The sequence below is a fragment of the Girardinichthys multiradiatus genome, chromosome 2 (assembly GCF_021462225.1).
Source record: "Girardinichthys multiradiatus isolate DD_20200921_A chromosome 2, DD_fGirMul_XY1, whole genome shotgun sequence".
In the NCBI taxonomy this organism is placed as follows: domain Eukaryota; kingdom Metazoa; phylum Chordata; class Actinopteri; order Cyprinodontiformes; family Goodeidae; genus Girardinichthys; species Girardinichthys multiradiatus.
The window spans coordinates 7,785,430-7,811,962 of NC_061795.1; the positions used below are offsets into that span (position 1 = coordinate 7,785,430).

The following is a 26,533-nucleotide window of genomic DNA, read 5'->3' on the forward strand; positions in this document are numbered from 1 at the left end:
CTTGTCCTAATGGGTTCCTGTTAGCTTCACGTTTTGGTCCTCTCAAATCAGTTAATTTGTTTATTTTCTTTTACATATATCTTGGGACCTTGTCCACTATATGTAACAATTGTTTGATATTTCTGTCATCAGCCTGTCAATACCTTAACTATTTCAAGAGTGCTGCACCCCTCCGAAACCTTTAGCAACTTTGACTTTTCAGAGCCAATTATAGTTAAATCTCTTTTTTGGTCAATTTTTTCCTGAGGAATAGAAGCTGCCTAATAATTATGTTCACTTTGATACAGTATGTTGATCTCCTTATGCCACACTCACTTATTACACACATACAGGTGCATCTCAAAAATTAGAATATCACGAAAACATCACTAATCTTAGAAAGTGAAGCTCATATTATATTGATTCATTACTCATAGAGGTAAATATTTCAAGCCTTTATTTATGGTAATTTTGATGATTATGGCTTACAGATAATAAAAGCCCAAAATTCAGGTGTCTCTGAGAAATAGAATACTATGAAAAAGTTCAGAATTGAAAGCTCATGGTGTCACACCCTAATGAGCTAATTACCTCTAAACACCTGCCAAGATTTCCTGAGCCTCTACATGGTCTCACTCTGGGTCAGTAGGCTACACAATCATGGGGAAGACTACTGACTGTCCAGAGGACAGTCATTCACACCCTCCACAAGGAGGGTATGCCACAAAAGGTCATTGCTAAAGAAGGTTGTTCACAGAGTTCTGTATCCTTGCATATTCATAAAAAGTTGAGTGAAAGGTAAAAGTGTGGTAAATAAGCATGTCAGCTTTTTTCTATACTGCTCAGCTACACTCTGACGTCTGGGAACTGCATGTCACCTACGGACGGGGTGACGAACCATGCGGGAATTCCAAGTTGTTGCACAATGGTCTTGCAATGATATAGAATCCTTAAAAGAAAATCCTGGATCCAGATGGTGCTCTACATTACCACCAAAATCAAATCATCTTTTACTGGTTTTCAAGGTGTGAAACCTTGAAAATTTCAACTACATCCTTTAATAACTTTTTGAGATATTTTGCAAACAAACAGACAGACAGACACCGATAAAAACACAACCTCATTGGCAGAGGTAATCAAGGTCCTGGGTTCTGGATGACAATGTCATCTGCTGGTGTTGGTCCACTGTGTTTTCTGAAGTTCACAGTCAAAGCAGTCATCTTCCAGGAAATTTTAAAGCATTTCTGGGTTCTTTCAAATGGAAGCATGCAGATTCACATTGAAGTGATATATAATTAAAAATAAGAAATTTGGACAGTATTTGTAAAACAGTTATTACCAATGGCATACTCAAGTTCGAAGAAATTTGCAACTGAGTAGGATGATTATTTACAAAAATTTACAAACTGTTGTTGTTATTGTTGTTACTTTTATTTATGCATTAAAACAACAACAGACTCTTTACAAGAATATTTAAAAATTGAAAATAACAGCTGGGATGAAAACACTGAGTTTGAGTTTGTTGGGAGCAGTGATTGTTATAAAGTATATCAGCTGCTAGGAGGAAGGGTCTGTGATAATGCTTCTTTGTGCACCTGGGATGCAGCAGTCTGTCACTTAAGGAACTCTCCAGTTCTGAAACAAGTTCATGGATGGGGTGGGAGACACTGTCCAACAGTCATGTTATTTTATCCGGAGTTCTTCTGTCTCCCACCACCTGCACTGATTATAAACGTAGTTAAAGAAATGGTTTTGTTGTGTTTGTCCTATATGTGGATTGTGTACATTATTGTCTACCTTTATGTATTTAAATCTCCCGAACTATATTTTACCTTTTTTGTACGTCCCTTTTGAGTGCCTGCTTTGCTCCCTTGTGCGCATGCGCAAATGTAGAGTTTCCAGTGTGTTCGAAACCAAGGGAGGGAATACGAAGACATTTCCTGCAGCCGTAAGTTGTACTCTTCCTATTTTCACCCTAGCTTACAATGTTTCCACGTAATGAGTCATATAGACGGACCCTCGTTGTTATTATTACGTACACATGAAGTTTTGTTCAGTATATTGCTTATTCGGGGATAGTTTGACGCTAGTTAAGCTTACGCCTTCGATAAGGAGCGCGTGACACCAAACTCGGTTTGAATAACTTCATGTTTTAGTTTGAAGGAGTTGCTGACAAACCAGCAACAGATATTAAGCGCTACTACATTGATTTTAATAATCTTTACATACCATACTTGCCTACGGCTTACATTAAAAGTTGAACTGGGATTTTTTTAAAGATCCAAACTACGTCTTTATTGGGAACCTGTTGGTCATTTTTAGTCTGTTAGGACGCTAGGATCTAACTGCTGCCATACTAAAAATATTTACATTATAACGTGTCTCAATCTGTCTATAATCGCCGAAACGAACAGCATCGTTTATACATTGTAAATACAATGTTTAGTGTTCGCAACGTCTGCCGTTAGACAAACATTGGAGAACAAACAGCGTCATGAAGACCAAAGAACCCAGCAGACAGGTCAGAGAAAGTTGTGGTTTAGTTTAAAGCAGGGTTAGGTTCTACAATAATATCCCAGGTTCTTTAAATGAAACTTAGTGAACGTTCCCCTCACAGCAGTAGAGAAACTGTCCTCAACAGTGGCGCCAATTAGCTAAGAATGAACTGTGTTACTGCATAGCTTTAGGTTAAGTGTAATGATGCTGATGTGAAGTAATGCTTTTTGTAGAGAGGAAATCTGACAGGGTCAGGACAGATGGAGATGCACAAATGTTCTTATGAGGAGGATTGTTTCATGATTTAGCCATAATAACACATATTTTAGGTGTTGTGTCACAGTGTAGCTACCTGGGTTTTGCAAGACTCCATAACATGGTTGATAATGGAGACTTGGTGAGCCTATGATGCCACTCTTTGCTTCAGTTCTGTAATGGTGTTCCCTTCTTTATTCTTTGTTTATCTTTGTCTATGTATTTATATCTATCTTTTAGTCAACATCGTTTTATTGTCATCTGTCTGTTTCTCTCCATCTTTCTGTCTATTGGCCCAGAACATATTATAAACAACTATGGATAAGATAAATGGATAAGACATATCATGCAAAATCCACTTTTCTAGCCTTTAAATATACTTTTTGTGTACTTGGAGTCTGTAGGAGTGTAGAAAAGTTGAATTTAGTCTCCTTAGGTGTTGGGGCAATATCTTTATGTTTCGTTTGAGTCATATTTTTTGGTCCATTCAGTTTTCTCTATCATCTGTTACGTTTTTTCAACCATTCCGTCACAGCATTTGCTGCGGAACAGCTAAACAAGGTCATGGCCTTCTGGCTGATCGGTTTCACATATCCGCCATATTTATTTTATGCTGAAATTTTGTAGTCCAAGCTCAAATATGCCTACAGTGAAAGAGGATAAGTCCGGTTTGGTTGTTGGGTGTATTAACCTATACAACTCATTACACTGTCCCCCAGCATCAAAACCTATTTGAAGGGCCTGGTTAAATTTTATTTTTCATGGAAATCTTCCCACATCCGTGAGGAAATTACTATTTCCTATTAAAGAATGATCTAATGAATAAAACCAACCTTCTGGATGACTAATTCTCAATGGTGTTTAATTAGCTGCCTTTGTTTGTACAATAATATTTAAGGAAATATTATTTTGAATAAGAACCAAACCTTTCTGGATAAATGAGTCTTAATGGTGTTTAATTAGCTTTCACATTTAGTAAAATAATATTTAGGGAAATATTATTTTACTAGATTTGAAACTAACAACATTTTTGGATAAATGATTCTTAATAGATTCAAAAGTCACGTGTTACTTTAGCCAGTAGCGGTTGAAGCTGAGAAAAGAAACTTATAGCTTGTTATCATCCCTTTAAAATAATCACAAATCAAAACATGTATCATTAAAATACCATCAATAAAAGGATCTGAATGCATAAGCGTGACGCTTATGCATTTAGCACTGTTGTAGTACCAATAATAATAAAAATGGAATAATAATAATAGTAAACAACAACGTTGCTTTGGTAAATAATATCCAGACTAGATACAAATAAATCAGAAGGCTAGGAAACGATTATTGGAGCTGTAGGTTAGTAATTAATAAGTTGACACTGCAAATTGTTTTGGTGCTGGTACCATATATTTGGAAAATTAAAGTGAATAAAATATGAACAAACAAAAAGACAAATGAATACCCCAAATATTTGAAATTCCAGAATTCCAGTAAAATGCACAATCCAGTAGTTCACAACAAGCTCAATATAATCCCATTAATATATAGTGCTGGTTGGCACAAGTAGCAACTGAGACACAAATGCAGTCCATTGTCCATAATGTTTGAAGGGAGTATTTCCATATGTGCAATTGTCCGTTATCGAGGGAGAATATGTGGTGTGTTGTGTGAATCAGTATGGTAGGACTGAAAGGAACAGAGCACGGCTGTGACTGTCTCCTTCCAAACCCGTAGGAAAGGATTTGAAGGTTCTTCTGGTCCTGGTCGCATTTCAGTAGATCTCCATCATTTAACCCAGAAACAGGTTCACCTGGCCTGCATTAGACACTCAACACCAGTTGCATTTCATTATTTTTGCTAATCAATTTACCCTCAGATTTAGCAATTAATAATTATTGTGTACACAATCAAAACAAATAAATATACATAGCATTTATAATCAAAAATGTACATTTCACTTGTAAACATACTCAATTAAGGCTTATTCAATCAGATTTAAGTGCCATATACACACTACACAGCTTATACCCAATGCAATATCAGACTCAAAGCAAAATACAAATATTGGCATTTAGCCTGCTAAGCTAAACTGTTTGTTTTAGCTGCCAATGCTTGCATTAAACCATTGGCGTAAGCTGCTAACATCTACAGACTAACAAAACAAACATTTCATTCACAACTCACCAATTCAGCTCAATTCGATGCACGACGAACCCGCACTGCACCAGACTCTCTGGCAGTTGATATCTAAATCATAATGGTATAGTGAGCTTAACAGTACATAAAATGGAAAAGAGTAAACCCAATAGCTGTTTATAGGCACGAACCTGTAGCACACTGTCTCTCTAGCTTTCCCCCTCACACCTGACTCAGGAAAACCGGAGCAGGATTGTATTAGGCTTCATGATCGTGATCACGTAACTGACGCACACCAAGTTTACAATGGTGATGCGTTTAAGGTTGTTAGATATTCCTAAATAACAGTTTTTACCATGGGTTACAGCGCATTATGGCCATTCAGTGTTTAAAAACCACCTTTTAAATAAATGTTGTCTAACATTAAAAACAGAACACAGAAAACATCATTAGCTGAGCAGCTAGTCTGCTAGCATTTAGCTGAGTTTTCTCAACACAAACAAAAACCAAACATCATAAAACGAACATTATTTAGATTATTTCATTCTAAACTAATCTTCTCTGCCCAAACAGTACCTCTTACATGAACCGTGCTGAAGAAGGTGTTCCAGGGGTTCTTTGGGCCATGGGGGAAAATCTGCTTCAATTAGGGCTGCTTCTGGAGGCCTAAGAAGAAAAGTCAAACCATGCTCGTCGTAATGCTCCCATTTATGAATAAATGCCAGGTACTCGAACAGCAAATCATTATTTAACTTTGGTCAGCTCAGAGGTGTTACACTACACTACACATCAGCTGCAAAATATGTTGCGAGTACTTATTAGGTTTCAGCAAGAAACTGTTTTTATATGACAAAACTCTTTTTGATCTAGTAAATAAGGGGAAAGACGTTTTTTTTTTTAAGAAATACACTGAACAATGAATAATGGAGGCAACATTTCTTTGAGAACACTGACATGATGATTGAGGGACCCATTTCACCTTTTAACTTGAGAATGAGGTTTTGGACATTTTTTCTTTCACTATCACTGAGTGTGTAACGGACTATACAGGTCCTTCTCAAAAAATTAGCATATTGTCATAAAGTTCATTATTTTCCATAATGTAATGATGAAAATTTAACATTCATATATTTTAGATTCATTGCACACTAACTGAAATATTTCAGGTCTTTTATTGTCTTAATATGGATGATTTTGGCATACAGCTCATGAAAACCCAAAATTCATATCTCACAAAATTAGCATATTTCATCGGATCAATAAAAGAAAAGTGTTTTTAATACAAAAAACGTCAACCTTCAAATAATCATGTACAGTTATGCACTCAATACTTGGTCGGGAATCCTTTTGCAGAAGTGACTGCTTCAATGCGGCGTGGCATGGAGGCAATCAGCCTGTGGCACTGCTGAGGTCTTATGGAGGCCCAGGATGCTTCGATAGCGGCCTTTAGCTCATCCAGAGTGTTGGGTCTTGAGTCTCTCAACGTTCTCTTCACAATATCCCACAGATTCTCTATGGGGTTCAGGTCAGGAGAGTTGGCAGGCCAATTGAGCACACTGATACCATGGTCAGTAAACCATTTACCAGTGGTTTTGGCACTGTGAGCAGGTGCCAGGTCGTGCTGAAAAATGAAATCTTCATCTCCATAAAGCTTTTCAGCAGATGGAAGCATGAAGTGCTCCAAAATCTCCTGATAGCTAGCTGCATTGACCCTGCGCTTGATAAAACACAGTGGACCAACACCAGCAGCTGACACGGCACCCCAGACCATCACTGATTGTGGGTACTTGACACTGGACTTCTGGCATTTTGGCATTTCCTTCTCCCCAGTCTTCCTCCAGACTCTGGCACCTTGATTTCCGAATGACATGCAGAATTTGCTTTCATCCAAAAAAAGTACTTTGGACCACTGAGCAACAGTCCAGTGCTGCTTCTCTGTAGCCCAGGTCTGGGGAATGTGGCACCTGTAGCCCATTTCCTGCACACGCCTGTGCACGGTGGCTCTGGATGTTTCTACTCCAGACTCAGTCCACTGCTTCCGCAGGTCCCCCAAGGTCTGGAATCGGCCCTTCTCCACAATCTTCCTCAGGGTCCGGTCACCTCTTCTCGTTGTGCAGCGTTTTCTGCCACACTTTTTCCTTCCCACAGACTTCCCACTGAGGTGCCTTGATACAGCACTCTGGGAACAGCCTATTCGTTCAGAAATTTCTTTCTGTGTCTTACCCTCTTGCTTGAGGGTGTCAATAGTGGCCTTCTGGACAGCAGTCAGGTCGGCAGTCTTACCCATGATTGGGGTTTTGAGTGATGAACCAGGCTGGGAGTTTTAAAGGCCTCAGGAATCTTTTGCAGGTGTTTAGAGTTAACTCGTTGATTCAGATGATTAGGTTCATAGCTCGTTTAGAGACCCTTTTAATGATATGTTAATTTTGTGAGATAGGAATTTTGGGTTTTCATGAGCTGTATGACAAAATCATCCGTATTAAGACAATAAAAGACCTGAAATATTTCAGTTAGTGTGCAATGAATCTAAAATATATGATGGTTACATTTTCATCATGACATTATGGAAAATAATGAACTTTATCACAATATGCTAATTTTTTGAGAAGGACCTGTATAAACTTCTGTGTGGATAACATCATCCCCACCAGAACCGTGAGATGCTTCCCCAATAACAAACCTTGGACCTTCAGTGACCTGAAGGACCTGCTTAACAAGAAAAAAAGAGCCTTCAGAGAGGGAGACAGAGAATTATTGAGGAGTTTACAGAAGCAACTTAAAGTCAAGATAAGAGACAGCAAGGAGGTGTACAAGATGAAGCTGGAGAGCAATCAACCAGCAAAACAATATCAGAGATGTGTGGACAGTGATGAAGAAGATCACAGGCTTTAAGCAGAAGGATGATCAGACCGATGAAGGTCTGGACAGAGCCAATGAACTGAACACATTCTTCAATAGGTTCAGTTCAGAAACAAACTTCGCACCCTCCTCTCCTGCTCACAGCCAAACAGACATTCCACCTTCCTTTGACCCACAAGACCCACAGCTGTCCAATAACACCTCACATTTTTTGTCTTCCACCTCAGCCCTAGACCCTTCTGCTTCTACATGTTTGCCTTCAACCATATCAGAAGATGCTGATGCTTCCTTTGCTTCCCCCTTTCACCTGTGTGTCTCAATAAGTCAAGTGAAGATGCAACTGGAGAGACTGAATTGGAATAAGGCTGCAGGTCCAGATCATGTCAGCCCTAGAGTCCTGAAGGCCTCTGCAGAGCAGCTCTGTGGGATTCTGCAGCACCTCTTCAACCTTTGCCTGGCCCAGAAGAAGGTTCCGGTGTTGTGGAAGACCTCCTGTCTTGTTCCGGTACCAAAGAAAACTCACCCATCAGTCCTCAATGACTATAGACCTGTTGCCTTGACATCTCACATCATGAAGGTCCTAGAGAGACTCCTGTTAAGCAAACAGTAAACCATCAGGACCCCCTTCAGTTTGCTTATCGCTGTGGAGTTGGAGTTGAAGATGTCATCATACACCTGCTTCAACAAACCCACTGTCATCTGGACAAAGCCAGCAGCACTGTGAGGATCATGTTCTTTGATTTCTCCAGTGCATTTAATACAATCCAACCTGATTTGCTTTGTCAGAAACTCCAGAAGACTCAGGTGGAGGCCTCAACAATCTCCTGGATCAAAGACTACTTGACAAACAGACCACAGTTTGTGAGACTGAAGGGTTATGAGTCTAACCAGGTAGTCAGCAGCACAAGAGCACCACATGGGACTGTACTCTCACCATTCCTTTTCACTCTGTACACCTCAGACTTCCAGTACAAGACGGACTCCTGTCATCTGCAGAAATACTCGGATGATTCTGCAGTTGTGGGGTGGATCAGAGATGGACAAGAAGCTGAGTACAGGAAGGTGGTGGACCGCTTTGTGGTATGGTGTGGAAACAATTATCTCATTTTGAACGTGACTAAAACAAAGGAGATGATTGTAGATTTTAAGAGAAACAGGAATAAGTCAAAAACTATTTCTATCATGGGAGTAGAAGTGGAGGTGGTGGAGGAGTATAAAAACCTCGGTGTTCACCTGGACAACAGACCAGAGTGGAGATGCAACTGTGAAGCCATCTACAATAAGGGACAGAGCAGACTGTACTTCTTGAGGAAGCTTAGGTCCTTTGGGGTTTGCAGCAAGATGCTGCATATCTTCTATAAGTCTGTTGTGGAAAGTGTGATCTCTTCTGCCATCATCTGCTGGGGAAGCAGCATCAGAGCCAGGGACTTAAAAAAGCTCAACAAGCTGTTAAAAAAGGCTGGCTCTGTTCTTGGGACTCCTCTGGAACCTCTGGAGATCATTGTGGAAAGAAGGATTCTTCATAAAATGAAGAACATTATGGAGAACCCTGAGCATCCTCTTCATGAGACTGTCCTACAACAACAGAGTGTCTTCAGTCAGAGGCTTCTTCAGATCTGCTGTAAGAGACGCTACAGGAGATCCTTCCTGCCCACAGCCATCAGCATCTACAACGGCTCTTTGAAGAAACCCTCATAATGAGCTACAACAACATTTAATTTCCCTTTCGGATTAATAAAGTATTTTTGAATTGAATTGAATTGTATTAATTACACAAGGATATTATCATGAACATAACCATATAAGCATCTTGTTGGAAAGTTAAAATACATTTGATGCAGATTGTAGTGAAATTCATCCCTGACTTTAGCATAAAAGGAGACAAATCCAACATTTTGTTTTTTTAACTTTAGGAATACAGACTGTAATACCTTTCTTCTTTGCAGTAGCAGACTGACCAGCTTGAATAATAAAAGTATAAATCAAAATATGCTTGTTAGATTTCTTGGAAGTGTCAGCCTCTAGTGGGGATAGAATTCAGCTCCCCTCCAACATCATCAAGCAGATATGGAGGATGGTTGGATGGATGAAAAACAATATTTGAGTTAGTTTTATATTCAGCTGATGTTCATGAGTTCAGCTGCTGGTGAGAAGAGAAATTGTGTGAAACTGTGCTTTATAAAGGATATCTATTTCTGCTTGTACTGGAGTTAGTCATTATGATATATTGCAACGGCTGCATATATCCCAACTCCCAGGCATTCTTTGGATGCATGACTCTTTCCCCTGTGTCTTCAATGCAAAACAGAAATTGTTCCACTAACCCAGCTGTTCTCAACTGGTCAGGGTTCAGAACCTACCATCCCCCTTTATCGGCAAGCTGTGACCAAGGTCAAGAAAATGTGCCAGTACATTGTTTTAATTCTGTCACTTATTCCAGCATTAATCATAACATAATAAAGCAATCAATCAAACAAACAAACATTTTGTACAGTCAAGTGTAACACAAACCTCTTAACACAGGTTAAAAACAGAAAGAGACATTCAACCACTAGAGACTCACACTGAAATGATCACAATGATCAAATCAAGTAAACAGACATAAAACAATTCTAGAGGATGAGGAACAGTGGAAAATCAATCATGTAGATTACTTGGCGAGGAAGGACTGGATATGTATTTATATTGTATAAGGAGAGAATAATAAAATACTATAAACAAAAAACACAAAGGTTAAAAACATGCATACTAAATAAGAGTCTACCAGCCTGAAATACAAACCCCCTGCTTTCCACCCCCCAAAAGGATGCTCCATTAAGATGGATATACATTGATTGGTCAATCACATTCCAATTTCACTTTACCCACATAATCTAGATGGGGTTGTGAGATTTTAATAAAGATGTTATATCTCTTTCTAAGGTTATATGTTATTTGTTCTAAGGGTACACACCTGTTCATCTCTGAATGCTATTTAGTTATTAATAGAGGGGAATCAGACTTCCATGCGATAGTAATGCACTTTCTGGCCACTGTCAGGGCAATTTCCAAAAGTTATCTGAAAATTTTTAAGAGGTTCCTCAAGTTTCAAAAAATTTCCAAACAAGCAAAATTCTGGATCAACAGGTAATAATAATATTTGAGTAATTTTAGTCAAGATGTCACAGAGGTCAATCCGTTTCTCACCTTGGTACACAAACAAGTACAGTGTAGAGAGCCCACATCTGTGGTACATTGGAAACATTTATTTGGTAGTTCGTGCTTAACCTTATGCATTTTCTCTGGTGTCAAGTTTCACACAGTGGTGTAGCAAGCTTTTCAAAAATGTGGGGGATATTTGTGGGGGGCATTGGCTATGAATTGAGATTCTTAATGGCGGTGTGTTTGTTTTCATTTTAACATAACTTTCTCTGCCTCTGTCATCATCACTCTTGGCCACATCCTAAAATACATCCTGAAAACATTTAAAACTAAACTGGGATCTTTATAAACACTTGCACACATGCATCTAGGATGGAAACAAGCATCACGCACACACTGTCTGCTTCAATTGACTTTCACAAACTGTCACTAAAACATAATGTAGTTTAAAGCTACATTTATTGAATTACTGACCCCAGAACCTATGCTCTCTCTGAAACTGATGCCTCCTGCAACCACCTATCCTAAACCAAATGGGTACAGTCGTACAAATTGGGCTCAAAATGATTGAAATACTTTGTGATATTACTTTAAAAAGCTAAAAGCCTATTTGAATAAATATATATATATATATATATATATATATATATATATATATATATATGTACCTAACCCACATGCAGAGACGCTCATAACTTGTTAAATAAAGAAGTTTATTGAAAACTTGGTCAAGCACAACAGAAGCGGCGAATCTAATCTCCCGTCACTGAAAGAGCACAAAGAGAAATGATTACTGGCTGAACCTCAGAACATGACCCAACTGAAACATTCTCTTACTGGAGACTCCGGGGAAACCGCCAGGGAGAGGATAAGAGACAGGAAAGAAGCCCCGCTTGCCAGGATCAGTCCAATTCCAGGAAATACCAATACCACAGTGGAGGACTGGGACAGGTCAGGCAGAAATCGCTCCACGGAGGCAAAACACTCAGGCGACGAAGTGTTGGCAACCATCCTCTTTATGCTTCTCAGCTGATGAATAGATGCGCAACACATGTCGCCTCAGGACTCTCCTACTGGCGGCACCTAGTGTTGGAAAGTTGTTAGCAGCAGGCAGCAGATGACTCCAGATCCTGACAATAATAGGCTTTTAGCTTTTTAAAGTAATTTCACAATAAATATATATATATATATTTTATAAAAAAAAAAAAAAAAGGCTTTTGGCTTTTTAAAGTAATATCACTTAAAGGATTTCTCTTGAAAACATTGTCTTCTGTTGTCTTTTTCTTTTCTGCACCTTGATTATGCTAAATAACAAAAATACAATTAAAAGCTTGACAGTGTCATGAATCTGACAGACATGACAGAGAGACTGTTTATTCTGGCTAACATATGCTAGCACGTCTGGAGAAACAATCTGTTAGCATTAAGCTACTTCTGTGTCGTTACATACCATGTTTCCTCAGCATGACCTGACCATTAGAAAACATAAGACAGGCGGGACTCAAGGCTGGGCAGCCAATCAGCAGCCGGTGTCAGGTTTCAACAGGAGAGGGAGGGGGAAAAACAGCGAGCGCAATACGGAGGAAAGAGACCAGAAGTGCTGTGGGAAAAGTCAGGGTGTTCAACCATCTCTCAAGGAAAAGTGTGGGTGTTAAAAGACCCACATTCCCCACGGTTGCGACGCCCATGGCCTCACAACTTTCTCCTTGTCAACATAGACCTGAATTGCCCAGCCGCTTGTGCGTATATTAAATGTCTCGAGTGGGAGTGATGGAGAGGCTATATGTCATGGGGTTAGCACTTTTGCCTTAGACAGACGACTTAACATGGATGTTGTTCTGGAGGATGAATCTATGCTCTGCCGCCACACCAGGGACTGGAATTACAAGCACCACTTTGTTAATAGGGAACATTTCTCTAATTGAAGTGTTCAGAAGTCAGCAAGACTCTCTGAACAAGGGGTTTCCTGATTTGGCAAGCACTCTGTTCCAGTGCCCTTACCCTGGAAAGAAGTCTGCCAAGACCGTGAGATGATCAGTTGATTCTGAGCTGGATGGCATCACTCTGCACTGCAACCAAGCACTCAGCACTGTGACCTACTTCAGTAAGCTGCACTCTCACACCTGATGTAGATGATGTAGATGTAGGCCGCAATTTACCTTTACTGTTCAGGGTTCTCGCCAGCACATTTTGAAAATGGTCACCGCTAGACTGAAATTTTGGCCGATGTGCTTATTTTTTATGAGCGTATCGGCACTTTGACTGACATCTGTGCTCCCTATGTGTGGTTTTTATGTCAAATATAGCGCATGTGCTGAGTCTGTTCCCGCTTCCTTTCGCAGGTCAACTCCTGCCTATTGGTTGGTTAGCATTAGCCTGCTTGAATCTGCATGGCTTTTCCCCATCAAAAAGCATTTAGTAATGGCAAACTCAGCAGACAGACGTTTGATGTCTGTCCCCCACCACACGATGCGCCGTGAAAACCTCAGCTTCCCGGTGTCCCACCTCCAACGGTTTCCGACCTCTTAAGCGAAGCTGCTAATAGACTGGAGGAATTAACGCTGTTTAGAGGTTGGACACAGAACATCTGCTTGCCGAATTTGCCATAGTAAATGCTTTTTACAATGGCTTTTTACAATGTCCAGCATCCCCAACTGCTCGGTGGCAGCCAAAGTCTCATCTAAACCACGAATAAATACAGCCAGTAGAGCCGCAACTGTAATATCTGTACTTTCATCAATTGCAACTGAAAATGCAATAAATTACTTGACTTTATCAGTTTGACATTTGGCAGTCCAAATCTGCAGAAAGTACAGAAATCCTGTCTGCCACAGTGTTTCATATAAGGCTTATGTTGGCAAAACCTTGTCACCTCAGGGTACATGATTACTGCAGCCATTAGCATGCACGTTTTGGTGATAAAACCGTTTTAATGTCGATGCTATTTCATTGCCATTAAAGTAGCTAGCTTTCACGGCTGCATCACTTACATCTCGGCTATGTATAAAAACTGACGGCTGTCTTCTCAGACCTGCTAACAATTTATTTATCTTCTCTTGTCTATGGTCACCTTGCAAGTTGTTATATTTTTGGTCATGATTTTTCTCATAGTGGTGCCGAATGTTGTATTCTTTCATGACTGACACCCACTGTGAACACACCAAACACACTGGGTTCCCATTCACCTCTGTAAATAAATAGAATGGGTAGAAGCCCATTTTTCTTGGAAAACTCTACACTCCATGTCCACTTTTCTCCTTTTTGACAGTGACATTTTGGATAATGAAGGTTGCAGAAGAGCAGTAGAATAGGTTTTAATAAAGGGAAAACTTCTTTATCATCTGTCTTCCTCTCCAAAAATTGGTGGCTGGTTGCATACATAGCATGTTGCTGCCATCTGGACTGATTTCGACAGTGTCTTTTAAAAAGACAAATCGGTATTGGCCAAAATCTGAATCGGCAGGTCAGGCTTTTTAAAGATCGATAACTGTTGATTGGCCAGAAAACTGCATTTGGTGCACTCCACTACTAAACATAAATAACAATAAAATCTAGAATAGTAAAGAACAATATTAAGAAATATAACTCCACTTGTCATGATACCTATAATACATTATAAATACATTTTAAACAGCAATAAAATAATGAGTTTCAAAAAATGAGCTAAAATATTAAACTATAAGAGATAATAAACCTAAACTATCGAAAGACTGTTCTACAGCTGAGAGCCACAATAAGAAAAAGTCGTCTCACTGTGTGTTTTAGTTTTCCCTCAAGATACTAACAAAAGACATGTTCCAGAAGACCTGAGGTGCCTGGATGGGCTATAGGATATAAGCGGGTCTAATAAATTAGGTGAGCTAAGAAAATATGATTTTTTAAATAGCAGTAAGAGTACCTTAAAACCAATTCTAAAATGGACAGATAGTCAGTAGTATCTGTTTTTAACATTGGTGCTATATGACCTCGCTCTCTGATCCTCTTCAGCACTCTAGCAGGTGAGTTCTGAAGTTGCAGGAGTGGAGCTAAAGTTAGTCCCCGTTTACACGAGAACGATCCATTGAAAACAAATTTTTTTCCCTTTTCTGTTAATATGTCTAAAGGACAAAGTTTTAATTTTAATCTCTGTTCACATGGCAACAGTAGAGACGTGAAGATGGCATAATTCCCCTAGTTGGAGGTGTGTTCTTTGAAACTCAACAACATGCGCAAACACTTCTTGGTTACAAAATGGGGGGTAAAATTAGCACTTTGTTGGAAAACTGTCGTTAGAATGAAAAGAGTCAGCAGCACATGTAAGTACTCTGCAATCTGCCATCGTTATTGGTAATATCTTCATATACTATGGGTTTTAACCTGGTCGGCAGCCATTATGTTGTGTGCGTGAGCATTAATTTCCAGTTCTCAAATCGTGCAATTTTCAGAGAAAACGTTCGCCGTTGTCGTGTAAATGAACAGTAGAAACACAACTAAACTTTTCCTTCTTCATCAAAAATCTTTGTTGTGTAAATGGGGCCAGAAAGTAGAGCATTACTGTATTCTACAAGTTGTAAAAAATAAAGTCTCTGCATTGAGCTAGGAGAGAAACTAACTCTAACATCTAACTCTGGCAATGTTCCTCAGATGATGGAATGAAGTTTTTGTAACATTGTTGATGTAGTTTGCGAAACTACATTTTTAATCAAATACGACTGAGGTTTTTAACCTGATCTGAAGCATTCATTGACAGTGTTTGAAGTTGGACTGGTAGCTTCGCTCTCTGATTTTCTGTGCTCATAACTAAAACGTCCGATTTAGTCCTGTTTGACTTGAAGGAAATTCTCTGCCATCCATGACTTAATATCTAAAATACAGTTAAAAAGTGCATCAATGGGTCTTGGTTCATCAGGATACATTACAATATAGAGCTGTGTGTCATCGCTGTATGAATATTATTGCCCTGTCTCCTGATGGCACCACCCAACAGCAACTTATAAATATTAGGAAGTGTGGGACCTAAAATGGAGCCCTGTGGAACAACGTAGTTTAGGTCAAAACATTCTGATGAACAGTCCGCTGTAATGACAAAGAATTCCCTGTGACCGATATATGAGTTGAACAACTATATAGGACTGCTTCAGAAAGTCCAATCTCTAAGCCCATCTAGTAGGATGGTGTGGCCTAGAGTTGCAGATCGAATACTAGTTCTGAATGTTGAGGTTGTTTAAAATCTTTAATAGTGTAGTTACTACGCCATGATAAACACATAGAAAAATAAAACTAAACTAGAGGAGATGAAGTCACCGTTGATGCTGATACACATAAATATGATTTATGGAAATTTTGGTTTTGGTCCTTTTTTTTGTTTTTACCATAATTGACAAATAAATTTAACAGACAATAATCTTATTTCTTTCTGGAAAAAATAGCCATGGTGCTTCACCATCTTAGGGTTTATTATCCTTCTGAAGTTGGATATATAATATTAGGACAGTAGAGACAGAACTTAGCCACCTTTTCCTGATATGTTTCATCAGAAACTCTAAAAAGCTAAAAACCGATTGCTCCACCTGTGCTTTTGAAGCATTGGCCACTTGCTGTGGGGTAAATCACACAACTCTCCTGCTGGGCATCTGGGTGAGTTAGGGTAGACATTTTTCTTTGATGTGGCTGTGGCATTCAAATGGTTCTCATCATCCTATAGGTGCCCGCTATAAACTTAAGCTTTAAATTATTCATACCCCTGGCAGATTTATATTTAAATCTTTTGATAAATATATTTTTTCTCTCTGGAAGTAATATGAACTTTTTGGAGCAGCTCAGCCAGAGCTCTGACTTGTATCTAATAGAGAATGAATGGAGGGAGCTACAGATTAGGGTCATGGAAAGGAGGCCTTCCAACCTCAGTCACTTAACACTACGACTCCCAGAAGTCTAACACTACTAGAACTCCCAAGCCAGTCAATTTGACAACGAGCATTCTGGATTCCAGGGCGGTGATGACATCATCGCATTACGTGAGGTCAGAATACTAAAGGTTTTCTTGCACGCTATAAAATTATGGTTTTGACAAGAATTAATAATAGTATTTGATCAAAACCTATTATGTTTTATTATTATTTATAAATAGTACTGAAAAATAATACAGAGTAGCGGGTACATTAAAAAAAAAAGGTTTTACTAATCTGACCAAAAGCTGGACAGCTCCATGTTACGTCCCCTTTCACTTCGCGGACATAAACTAGTGCTAAAAATGCCTTCAGCTCATCCACACTCATGTCCCAGGAGGAATCATCTCCTAAAACTCAGCGGGGCTCAGCCACGGCGCAGCCCTGAACGTGGATGAGCATTTCGGCGTCCACCGAGCAGAGGAACGCGGTCTGGGCATCTTGGATCTGGCGCTCTGTCAACGTATTCTGGCTCTGACGCCTCCCTCTACTTTCTTCCTCCCCTACCACTGTCCACACAGTGCCATCCATTCCTATTTCCTCCTCCTTCCTAAGTGTGCGCTCGTCATGTGATGAAAACGCTGTAAAGCGCAGAATGGATTGTTGTTACTGGGCTACTATATCTATGACCTTACTTATTGTTTATTTCTTTGTCCATTATTAGTACCTTGATTTGTAGTTTCTCTCCTGCCAGTGAGCTGGATTGCTGGGTTTATAGCTGGGCACTGGGCACTTGGCTCATCTCCCTGTCTCTGAACCTGCGCTGATTGTGGCACTGTTTCTATAGTTTATATATTATTAGTTTACCAATCTGTAAACTATAGTCTAAAATGATAAAATCGTTACATAGACTAGTCTTTTACTACCTTGAAATAATCCCCCACAACCTCCTGCTAATGGTGTTCAGAAGGATAATTTGGTTGGGAAAAATTGACAACACGTCATTCAACAAATGCAGCCATTAGTAATCAGACAAGAGCAGACTGAAACCCTACATGCCATTTTCAGCAATTATTCACAAATGAATATATTTACATTGTAAACTTTGAAATTGGGTCAAATTTACTCAAAGACAACAGGAGAGTTAGTATAGTTTCAGCTGTGTACTTAGCCATAATTAATTCCTATTGTGTGCACTTGCTGACTGTGGCAGCTTCCACTCATTTGATTTTGTGTGTGGCCATTAACTATGAAGGAAAGACAAAAACATTAAAGATTAATTACATCAATGTATTAATACCAATAAACTACACACAGCAAATGTTTTATGCACAATTCATGACAACACTCCATACATCAAAGAATACAGTGTGGCAGACTGCAGTGCAGATTGCACCACGATTCTGAAAAAACTAAACAACAAACAACCATGTAAATACAAAAGTAGGCTTATCTTTAAACCACATATTAAGGTAGCAGACTATAGTTATTGTGAGCAGTTCAAATGAAAGCAATAAATACCTGTTTGCATCTTGGTGTAAAACAAATGAACTATTTACACACTGACTTCTTAGTTAAGAGGTCACTGTACAAGAGTATGTACAATACAATCATTGTATTGTACATACATTGTATTGCCAAAAGTATTTGTCTGTCTAATTTTACATGAACTTTGATGACATCCTATTCTTAATCTATAAGGTCGAATTTGTTGATGGACCCACAGTTGCCAGCAATATCAACTTTAACTCTACTGTAAGCATCTTCCACTGTTTATGAGTATGTTCATAGTTAGATAAGAAAACCAGAAGTGCAGCCTCTGCTCTAATTCATTCCAAAGGTGTTCAAGATGGTTGAGGTCAGGACTCTCTGCAGGCCAGTCAAGTTTCTCCACACCAAACTTTATACACCTACAGCCATGGAAGTTATTGGAACACTGGAATTCATTGATTTAGGGGTGTGATCCAATACTTTAGGCAATACAGTGTATCAAAAACATTGTTCACATAGTTGAATAAATTAAAAAAAAAACTATTTTTGTTTTCTTGCATTCTAACCTGCTCATTTTCCTGACTGCTGCCTTCACCATGTGTCCCTCTGTAAGGTAACCACACAAAGCAATACAAATTAGTTCAGTGCTCTGACAGTGTACATGCACGATTTATATATTTTTTGGGTCTGTTACCTGGTCATCTGTGCCTCCTGCGCTGTCTTTCTCTGTATTCTATCTCCCTCTCTTTTGTCACTTGACCCTCGGTAGACTACTTTTTGCTCTCTCTCTTCAACTGCTGCACTTCCTCTGTTGCCTCCTCTCTCTCTGTGATCACCTTGATTCCCTGTTCTGCTATCATATTCTTCAACCTGATATATAAACAGCTCAGTTAATGTTCAAATGTATCACCAAAAAGTTGGAAAGCATTGTGTAAGAAAACTGGGTTACATCGCAAGTTTCCTTTACACTCTGATAAAAACAGAGAAATACCTATCCACTCCTCTCTGTGGAAAAACTGCACCCTCATCATATTCATGAGTGCTGCATTGTGGTGTTTCAGGGGGTTTGAAACAGATTAACTGTATTTTTTCATTATTAATTTATTTCAATAAGGAAAATGGATTCCACATATGACTAATTCCAGTTAAGAGCTCCATCACGAAACAAATAAAATTATTATTATTATTATTATTAGGGTCTGAACCATTGGTGACTTTAGCCCAGGCCCAAAATAGTTAAATTTTTAGAGGACAGCGGCCCAGTTTATAAGTAATTTAAAGTAAAAATAGGAGATGTTTTACCAGTTATCTGCCTTGGCTGGCTTTTCATAAAATTTAAATTATTGTGAATCAAAAAGCTTAATAATTTTACATAGAGAAACAGTTTACAACTGATGAAAAAGCATTTTGCTGAAGCTGACAATACATTTTGTGATATTTTGAAAAAGACGATTTAAATTTCTGCTCAGTTCGTCTGACAAACATAGCTCTTAAATTCAGAGAAACTATGTTCATTATCGCTCAAATAAGTGTGCTTCTTATCTCATCTACATAAATCACCTTTTTAAACGTTACGTTCTCATCAAACTGTTCCACTCCTGAGGCTTCAGGGTTGTCATTTCTTACATTTCCAAAAAGGAAACTGGTATAAAGTTGATTTTCTGAAATTTTAGTCAAATGGTAAGATCCTAAAAACATATGTATTTATTGTAATTATGATGAGAGCTTTCCAAAAATTTGATTAAAATTGATTTTCTAAATATTTTCCGTCTTTCAATAACCTGTTGTTTTACTGCCATCTTTCCAGCCCTTCATTCCACTTACGAAGAAGTGGAAGAAGTTAATTTGACCAAAAATAATAAATAAAACATTTTACAACCCAGTCTGTTCTCCACTGAGCATGTAAGCAATTGGTTCAGTCTTTACTATTGAACACTTTCTGTGCAAAAAAAGGTTTTTAAAATATAACTTAGAGCCTCATCCTGGACCTTTTTTGGACTCTCAGTCGCTGTGCTTCCACCTGTTCCTGGGCACACACCCACTAGGCTCCCTCTCTCTGACTGGCTCCACGGCTGCTCTGAAATGAGCCGTCTCCCCTATTGTAGCCCTGTAAGAAGCGCTCAGTGTAACTTTTCAGGTAATGAGCAATGTGCTAGCCTAAACACATGCACTGACATTCACAGTGTGTCTGCATGTACAGGCGTGTGTGAGTCAACAAATCATCACCTAACTTAACAATACATTTATATTCGCCTCATTTTAATTTTTGCTTTTTTTACAAAGGCTTGTTGACCAACGGTGGAAAATTGTTGTTTGTCCGCTTGTTGGTGCTTTTTTTTATGTTTCCAGTGTACTACCCCTCTCAACAGCAACTGTGTCTAAACAACAGCAAATGGTGAATGCTGGGTAGAGAACGCGGGTTGGGTGATACCACGTTTTTGGGAGGAGGAGGGGAGGTTACATTACTAGATGAATAAACATGATGCTATTTTGCTGGCAAATTAAAATAAATAAAGAAAATCAATAAGTTATTCATGCAAGATATTTAAACCAATAAGTAGCATGTCAGCAACTATTCAGGTAGAAAAAAGAAATAAATTATCAACTTAAAATTAATGCAACTTTCTCAAAGTGTTTCTATGAATATGTTTATAAATATTTCTGGTTATAATTTTTTTGAAAAATAAAGTCTGAAAAGTTAAGAAGATTTAAAGATGATCTATATCCAAATTCCGCTTTATCCAGGACCGGGTCGCGGGGGCAGCAGACTCAGCAGAGACACCCAGACATCCCTCTCCCCAGAAACCTCCTCTAGCTCGTCTGGGGCGCGCCCAAAGCGTTCCCAGGCCAGCCGAGATTCATAGTCCCTTCAGCATGTCCTGGGCTGTCCCCTTGGCCTCCTCCTGGTAGGACGTGCCTGGAACACCTCCCGAGGAAGGCGTTCAGGAGGCATCCGGTATAGATGCCCAAGCCACCTCAATTGGCTCCTCTCGATGTGGAGGAGCAGCGGCTCTACTCCGAGCCCCTCCCGGATTGCCGAGCTCCTCACCATATCTCCAAGGGAGTGCTTGGCCACCCTACGGAGGAAGCTCATTTCAGCCGCTTGTATCCGGGATCTCGTTGTTTCGGTCATGACTCAAAGTTCATGGCCATAGGTAAGGGTAGGAACGTAGACCGACCGGTAAATGGAGAGCTTCGCTTTTCGGCTCAGCTCCCTCTTCACCACCGGCACAGTGCTCCCATTAATGTGGCAGCCGCACCGATCAATCTCCTGCTCCATTCTTCCCTCACTCATGAACAATACTCCAAGATACTTGAACTTCTCCACCCCCGTAGGGAACTCCCTACGCCCCATTGTGGCGCTAGGGAACTCAAGTCCGGATTTTCGATCTTTTTTCCCGCTCCCCCTGGGGACGTGGGGCGCCCGTCCAAAGCTTTCGAGGTGTGTTCCCAAATGTCGCACTACCGAACACCGCCACCAGGTGGAGCAAGGAGCTTATCCCGAATGTTCCAGAATGGCCAGCCGGCCCTTTGGGCACACTCATCAGGCAAACGGCCCGCCGGCCCTTTGGCACACCTTTACATTGCGAATGGCCAGATTGTTCCCGAAGGAACCGCCCTCGTGGCTGGAACGTTCCCGAATGGCCGGGAGGGCCCGTGCAATCCAAACGACCGGCTGTTTCTTAGACGCCGCCAAACGCCGTCTGACAAACGGCCCGGAATGTTGCCTTACGTTTAAAGGAGGTCTAATGTATGAGGAATGGGCCAAAACCGAAGGGCCCTGGGGACTTTTGCCTTACGTTTAAAGAAGGTTGAATGTATGAGAAATGGCCCGAAACCGGAGGGCCCTGTGGACTTTTGCCTTACATTTGAGGGAGATCGAATGTATGAGGAATGGCCCAAAACAGGAGGGCAACAGGACTTTTGTCTTACGTTTGAGGGAGGTCGAATGTATGAGGAATGCCCCAAACCGGGCTCTGGGGACATTTGCCTTACGTTTGAGGGAGGTTGAATGTATGAGGAATGGCCCAAAACCTCAGGGCTCTGGGGACGTTTGCCTTACGTTTGAGGGAGGTCAAATGTATGAGGAATGGCCCAAAACCTCAGGGCTCTAGGGACTTTTGCCTTACGTCTGAGGGAGGTCAAATGTATGAAGAATGGCCCAAAAAGCACAGGGTGTTGGGTGTTTTTGGACCTTTGGGTTATCACCACCTCCACCAGGTGGTGGTTCAAGGAGGAGATGCGAGTCGCTATTTAGGTAAAATTAATAAAAGCTAAGTGAAATACACACAAATGTTCACAATGCAGTATGGTCCAGTTTAAGCTGTACACACACAGAATATTAGAGTGACTTTACTACTCTAAACCTGTTTTGCTATTTGCTAATTTTTCGCAATAAACATAAACATGTCAATATGCTCTTCTGTCAGTCTTGCCGCTGCAAATAAGTCCAGATGACTAAACACACGCTCTGAGTCACAACTTGAAGCAGCTATATAAAGTTATTTTTTTGCAAGGCAGGCAAGATGAGGTATAGTTGGCTGATCCGTTTTCCGCCATGTTAAAGGGTCCTCTTCAGCTCTGTTCTCAGGCCCCTCACTGTCTCCCTCCATAGCTGATAATCGTACTTGGCCTCTACGTACCAGCGGGGTAGGCTATCAGGAATGCTATCAGAAGGGTGAGCGTTGTCCAATACAAAATTCCTTCCTGGCTGGAACACAGTGCCCTTAATAGTTAAACAGAATTTAATGAGGCAGATCTTTACCTCAAGGAATTTTTGTTATGAAACGAGTCTTCAAATCATTCGAAGACTCGTTACATGCCCTAATGCCAGCCATACAGTTTATTGCCCCTTTTCCATTTCCTGTAGGAAGCCCCAGGCTTTGGAAAGCCCAGGTCGCGTTTCGATACAAATTTACCCAGGTAATTTCACTTTCCCGGGGCTTCACTTTCATGGGTAAATGGTCCTGGTCTGGAGTAGGTCGTTACGAATTAATCATTTTTATACCAATAATTTGTCACAAAAAGTAGTTTTAAGATGTTTTTAAGCAAGAACACCACAAAACCTCATCTGTGCAGTCAGTTATCCAAGAATGAGCCTACATTAAAATGTTTGTTCTGAGTTTTCAGTGTATTGGAGCTCCGCTTACATGCTGGTCTGGCTGCTATTAGCTAATCTAAGCTAAGTGAGGGGCTGGACTGGGACTTCCCTACTAACCGCTAAACGTGAACATAAAGCAAAAGTGAATATTAAGCGCTTACAAGGTATGTAGTGAATAACCACAAGTACCAGAATATAAAACTGAATATTTTTTGCCAGAAATTTGTGACATTATAAGTTATTGTTAGCATTAATTACAAGATATTTCGCCACAGTTCTGTAAGACAAATATTTTAATGCGGTGCTGATGACATGTTCTGTATTTATCTTAAATGAGTTTACCTGAGGGCTGCATGGTGGCGCAGTTGGTAGCACTGTTGCCTTGCAGCAAGAAGGTCCTGGGTTCGATTCCCGTCCGGGGGTCTTTCTGCATGGAGTTTGCATGTTCTCCCGGTGCATGCATGGGTTCTCACCAGGTACTCTGGCTTCCTCCCACAGTCCAAAGACATGCCTGTTAGGTTAATTGGTCTCTCTAAATTGCCCTTAGGTGTATGAATGAGTGTGTGCTTGGTTGTTTGTGTGTTGCCCTGCAATGGACTGGCAACCTGTCCAGGGTGTACCCTGCCTCTCGCCCATAGACTGCTGGAGATAGGCACCAGCTCCCCCGCGACCCACTATGGAATAAGTGGTAGAAAATGACTGACTGACTGAGTTTACTTGATGATAATTAAAGAAAATTAAGTGTCTTAATCAGTACTTAGTAGTTATTGTAAATAAATCATGCAGTTGGAAGGCCACAACTCTGCTGAGATGCAGGTTGGTAAACAATTTAATGTTAAATAATGATTTAAACTCTTATGGATCCAGAGCAACTTAAGGCATAATGAAAGGAATTATTCAACTGTATAACGCTAAAGCTGCTCATCATCTATTATTTATCAGTTGAAACAAAAAACATGATTTATTAATTTTAAAACAGAGTAAAGGAGTAATGCCATCTGTTGGAATGAAGGTGTGTTGCAGTTTTCTTCACAAGTTCCCAGCACATCACTAGGCTGATTTTAAATAAATGGTCCGTGGCAATGGGAAAAAGAAAGTCAGAGATTTCCTGGGATTTCCATTACCCGGGTAAAACAAATCCTGGGCCTTTTGGTGGAAAATGGGCTAATGTCAAGGTTCAGTCTCCAGTAAAATCTCCCCCAAAGCTTATCTCATATTTTCCCTTGCCCCACACAGCCCAAACAGAAGCTCTGCATCTCCTAGGATTTGGTTATAAATTTGCAGAGTTAGTATTATAATGAGGCTGCAGCTTTACAGGTCCAGAAATCTGTGACGCATGAGAAGTATGTGTTTCCTTCAAGCTGGTCAGTTAGAGTTTAACTGTATTGTATATTGCAGGGATTCCAGTGTACATTAAATAATTCCTTAATGGAAGTTTATACTTTGGATTTGGAGGCCTTTGGTGCATCGAGTTACAAACGCCATCATGTGTATTAGAGTTCCTCAATCTCAAGCCCCCCAAATTACTGTCTTAAATATACAGGACACTGTCTAAAATATATGAATCAATATCCCTTCCTATTACAAAATGGGAGGCAAATTTATCAGTCAACTTTGACCAATTATATACTAGACATAAATGGTCTTAGATATGTTTAACTTTTAAAATGACTAGTAACCCCAGTTTACAATTAATACAATGTAAAATCCTTCATAGAGTACACTATACAGGTCAACAGATGTTCAAGATGGGTTTTGCACTGTCTAATACTTGCTTACAGTGCACAAGCAATATACCGGACAATTACATCCACACACTTTTTATGTACACCTGTTCAGATGTTCTGGTGCCAGATATGTGAAGACTTATCAAAGTGCCTGAGATGTAATATTTCACCTTCCCCCTCAGTTTGCTTGTTTGCAACTTAGATGATGTCACCAGGGAGACAATTTAGTTCACATGGTTTTCACTGTCTTATGTATCACTAAAAACCTATCCTCATGAAATGGGAAAATAAAAATGTTCTTAGTATTACCCAGTATGGAGACTTTTTGTTGGATTACATAAGTCTGGAGACTGCCTCTGCCTCCACATCAGACCAATTTCTCTGGGCTCCTTTGATCGGCTCCATCACCTAGTGGGGATGGGGTACCTTTGGATTTGTCCTTTGGCGCGTTGTTGCTGATACAAAGGGGTGTCTGGTTTTGGGGCATCTGGGGTGTTCCTGGTTTTGGGTCGCTGGGGGATCCAGCACTGGGGGCTGTGGCCCCAACTGGGCTGGGGACTTTTGAGACTCTTGGGGGTGACATCCGGTGGCTTCTTTCTCTCCTGGGGGGGCTGTGCCGGCGGACATGGGTTACGAGCCTATTGGGCGTGCTGCTCCTGGGTAGGTCTAGGGTGGGCTCTGGGGCTTGGGGTTTCTTGGGGGTGTCGCCCCCGGGAAGGGTTACTGGCATGGGCCTGGGGGGCTTGGGTCCTGGCGGGTGTGTCACTAGGGCTTTGGGCCAGTGCATGCGCTGATGCCTGGCCCTGGCCTGGGGGCTTTTGGTCCATTGGTGGGTTTAGGAGCCTCCTAAACCAGCGGCAACTGAAGTTGTTTTCGGCTGGGCAGTGTTTGGCGGTGATTGGGGGCATGGCTTTGCCTTGGTGGAGGGGCTGGCCGGCCTGCTTGGTGCGACGGGGGTATGTGCGGACTATGTGCGGCTGGCATACTGAGGCGCCTCAAGGGTTGAAGTGTGGGGTTGGCAGGGTGCCCGGTCTTTGGCTCGCTGTCACAGTCGGTTGGGTGGGGTGGTGGAGCGTGTCTTGTACCTGCACTGGGGCAGCTGGTGGGTTGTGCTTGGCCAGGGGCGGTTGGGCAATTTATTTTTTGTTTCTTTCTTATAGATGGGCGGGCTGAGGCTGCGGGGTTAGCCAGGTGGTTGGGAAGGCCCGGCGGTGTGCTGCTCTACTGAATTTTGTGTCCGTGTTGAATAAACTGAACTAAACTGGCATAAGTAAATTAGCATCTGTTGAATTTAACTTCACAACATTAAGTTATACAAACTTAACTCAATAGTGCTTGATTTAGTTAACTTAATTTGTTTGTCCTTACTTTAATTATTAGGTTAAAAGAAAATTTGTAATACCCTTTACATTTACAGGGGTTGGACAATGAAACTGAAACACCTGGTTTTAGACCACAATAATTTATTAGTATTGTGTAGGGCGTCCTTT

At 40.5% G+C, this 26,533-nt stretch overlaps 1 protein-coding gene across 5 annotated transcripts in view; it reads left to right on the top strand.

The window, feature by feature from the left end:
• Positions 1-1,840: 1,840 nt before the first annotated feature.
• pot1 (protection of telomeres 1 homolog) overlaps positions 1,841-26,533 on the top strand; it is a 118,571-nt gene continuing 93,878 nt past the window's right edge. The window contains exons 1-2 of one of the 5 annotated variants that reach the window (XM_047388399.1): positions 1,909-1,927; positions 5,431-5,582. In XM_047388399.1, the coding sequence (XP_047244355.1) occupies positions 5,576-5,582 (7 nt within the window). In that variant the 5' untranslated portion in view covers positions 1,909-1,927; positions 5,431-5,575. Of the gene's footprint in view, positions 1,928-5,430; positions 5,583-12,942; positions 12,962-26,533 lie in introns of those variants that run through there. The other 4 variants (XM_047388390.1, XM_047388409.1, XM_047388418.1 and 1 more) reach the window with 4 other exon arrangements.